Source organism: Mandrillus leucophaeus, unplaced genomic scaffold (genome assembly GCF_000951045.1).
Source record: "Mandrillus leucophaeus isolate KB7577 unplaced genomic scaffold, Mleu.le_1.0 Scaffold737, whole genome shotgun sequence".
In the NCBI taxonomy this organism is placed as follows: Eukaryota; Metazoa; Chordata; class Mammalia; order Primates; family Cercopithecidae; genus Mandrillus; species Mandrillus leucophaeus.
The window spans coordinates 313,074-315,824 of NW_012107997.1; the positions used below are offsets into that span (position 1 = coordinate 313,074).

General features: G+C 43.2%; 1 protein-coding gene across 2 annotated transcripts in view; it reads left to right on the plus strand.

The window, feature by feature from the left end:
• ELMOD3 (ELMO/CED-12 domain containing 3) overlaps nt 1–2,751 on the plus strand; it is a 50,030-nt gene that overhangs the window by 4,980 nt on the left and 42,299 nt on the right. For both annotated transcript variants that reach the window (XM_011965785.1, XM_011965784.1), the window contains one exon: nt 2,237–2,311. In XM_011965785.1, the coding sequence (XP_011821175.1) occupies nt 2,237–2,311 (75 nt within the window). The remainder of the gene's footprint in view (nt 1–2,236; nt 2,312–2,751) is intronic.

Here is a 2,751-nt window from a genome sequence, read left to right on the forward strand (position 1 = left end):
GCCTGGTCTTGAACTCCAGACCTGAGGTGATCCACCCACCTCAGCCTCCCAAAGTGCTGGGATTGTACAGGCGTGAGCCACCACACCCGGCGACGTGTTTTTTTGTTTGTTTGTCTGTTTGTTTTAATGAATGAGGTAGAGCATTTGTTCATATGTTTAAAACCAATTTGTGATTGTGCAGGATGGCTCGTGTCTGTAATCCCAGCACTTTGGGATGCCAAGGTGGCTTGAGCCCAGAATTTGAGACCAACCTGAGCAACCATATGTAGACCCCATGGCTACATGGGCATGGTGGTGTGTACCTGTGGTCCTCGCTACTTGAAAGGCTGAGGTGGGAGAATCCTTTGAGCCAAGAAGTGAGTGAGCCATGATCGTGCAGTTCCAGGTGGAGCAACACAGCGAGGCTCTATCTCAAAAAACCAAAAAAACCCAACATGGAGAAATCCCGTCTCTACTAAAAATACTCTACTAAAAATTAGCCGGGTGTGGTGGTACATGCCTGTAATCCCAGCTACTCAGGAGGCTGAGGCAGGAGAATTGCTTGAACCCAGGAGGCACAGGTTGCGGTGAGCTGAGATTGCGACATTGCACTCCGGCCTGGGCAACAAGAGCAAAACTCTATCTCAAAAAAAGAAAAGAAAAACCACCATTTGGGTTACCTTTTGCGTAAACCGTCTGTATCCTTTTTCTAATGTTTCCACTGGGTTGGTTTTTCTTTCTTTTTTTTTTTTTTGAGACAGAGTCTCACTCTGTTGCCCAGGCTGGAGTACAGTGGTGTAATCTCAGCCTACTGCAACTTCCACCTCCCAGGTTGAAGCAATTCTCGTGCCTCAGCCACCTGAGTAGCTGGGATTACAGGCATGTGCCATTATATCCAGCTAATTTTTGTACTTTTTAGTAGACATTGGGTTTCGCCATGTTGGCCAGGCTGGTCTTGAACTCCTGACCTCAAGAGATCCTCCTGCCTTGATCTCCCAAAGTACTAGGATTACAGGCGTGGGCCACCGTGCTCGGCTGGTTTTTCTTTTTTGCCTTAATGATTTTTTTTTTTATCTGAGATTAAACTTTAGTAAAGGTGCTTTTCCAGAAAATTCAGTAAATATGGTAATACAGGAAGAAACTTAGGCTCATAAGTCTTTTAAATTTTTACATAATCTTTAATGATGTTGATCAGGAAATTCTTTCATTGGTAGAATTACTTCTCCAGTCTGCAGAATTGTATCACCTGGGAATATTCTGGGCTTCTTTTCAACGATGCCATATGGTTTTTTTAGATACATGATACTTCGCAGTGCTCTATATGTTCAGAGAAACTTCTCTAGTAACGAACTGTAGAAATGATGGTTTTTTAAAAAAAAAAAACAGTAGAGACAGGGTCTCCTCATGTTGCCCCGGCTGCTCTTGAACTCCTGAGCTCAACAATCCTCCTGCCTCAGCTTCCCAAAGTGCTGGGATTATAGCTGTGAGCCACCACACCTGGTGATTTTTAGGATTTTAAAAGAACACATTGAAAAATTAGCTCTGTATCTGTGAAATGAGTTACAAACGATTGGCTGAGTATTTTGGTCAGTTTTTTGTTTTTAATCTGTAGCAGGGGATAGGTTTGGCTGAGCAGAAAGGCCATAGCAAACTGCTTCACTAAACTTTACTCACTCAGAACCCTCAGACTTTAAAGAGCCAGGAAATCGGTATAAAACTTTTGAGATAACAGTAACTAAGCTTTTTGCAGTTTTTCTTAGGACCAGATTAAATAGAAGTTTTCCTTTACAGTATACATTATGGTTGATATCGCTGGAGTTCAACCTTTTTTTGTGGTACTGGGAAAAGGTGCGACATTTCCCTTTGCAGGGACACAGATGGAGCTGGAGGCCATTATCTTTAGCAAACTAACACAGAACAGAATCTATATACCACATATCCTCACTTATAAGTGGGAGCTAAATGATGAGAACACATGGACACACAGAAGGGAACAACGCACACTGGGGCCTATTGGAAAGTGGAGGGCGGGAGGAGGGAGAGGATCAGGAAAAATAACTAATGGGTACTAGGCCAAATACCTGGCTGATGAAATAACCTGTACAACAAACCCCTGTGACACAAGTTTACCTATGTAACAAACTTGCACGTATACCCCTGCACTTAAAAGTTAAAGAAAAAAAAGGTATGGCATTTAAACTGTTAACTTTGGGGGATTAATATGTGCCTGGGAGCTTGACCCTTGTCTGTTTTACAGGGCGAAAGAATGTCTGCTGGATATTCTCCATCATATGACAACGACAAGAGTGTTCTGGCTTTCAGAGGAATCCCTGTACGTATCCCCCACACCTTGGTACCTTCTGCCAGGGCTTTTGTTGTGTGTTACCGTGTGGTGCCAGAACTATGCTAGACACTGGGGACACAAGGGTGGCGTAGACCTTAGCTTCCAGGAGCTCACACTTGAGGGGACTGAGGGGAGGGTGTATGGAACACAAACATACAGAACAACTTCTATTTAATAAGATAATTGCTATAATGAAGCAGGCTATAAAATGCAGAGAAAATACCAAAGGCATACCACAGTCTGAAATGAGTGTATGAATTTTTGTTTATTTACATTCAAGGTGGACATACACTTGTCCCCAACATCACCCAACTTCCACATCATAGTTGAAGTTTTCCAGGTATCTCAATTTAAAATTGACTTCAAGGCCAGGCACAGTGGCTCATGCCTATAATCCCAGCACTTTGGGAGGCTGAGGCAGGTGGATC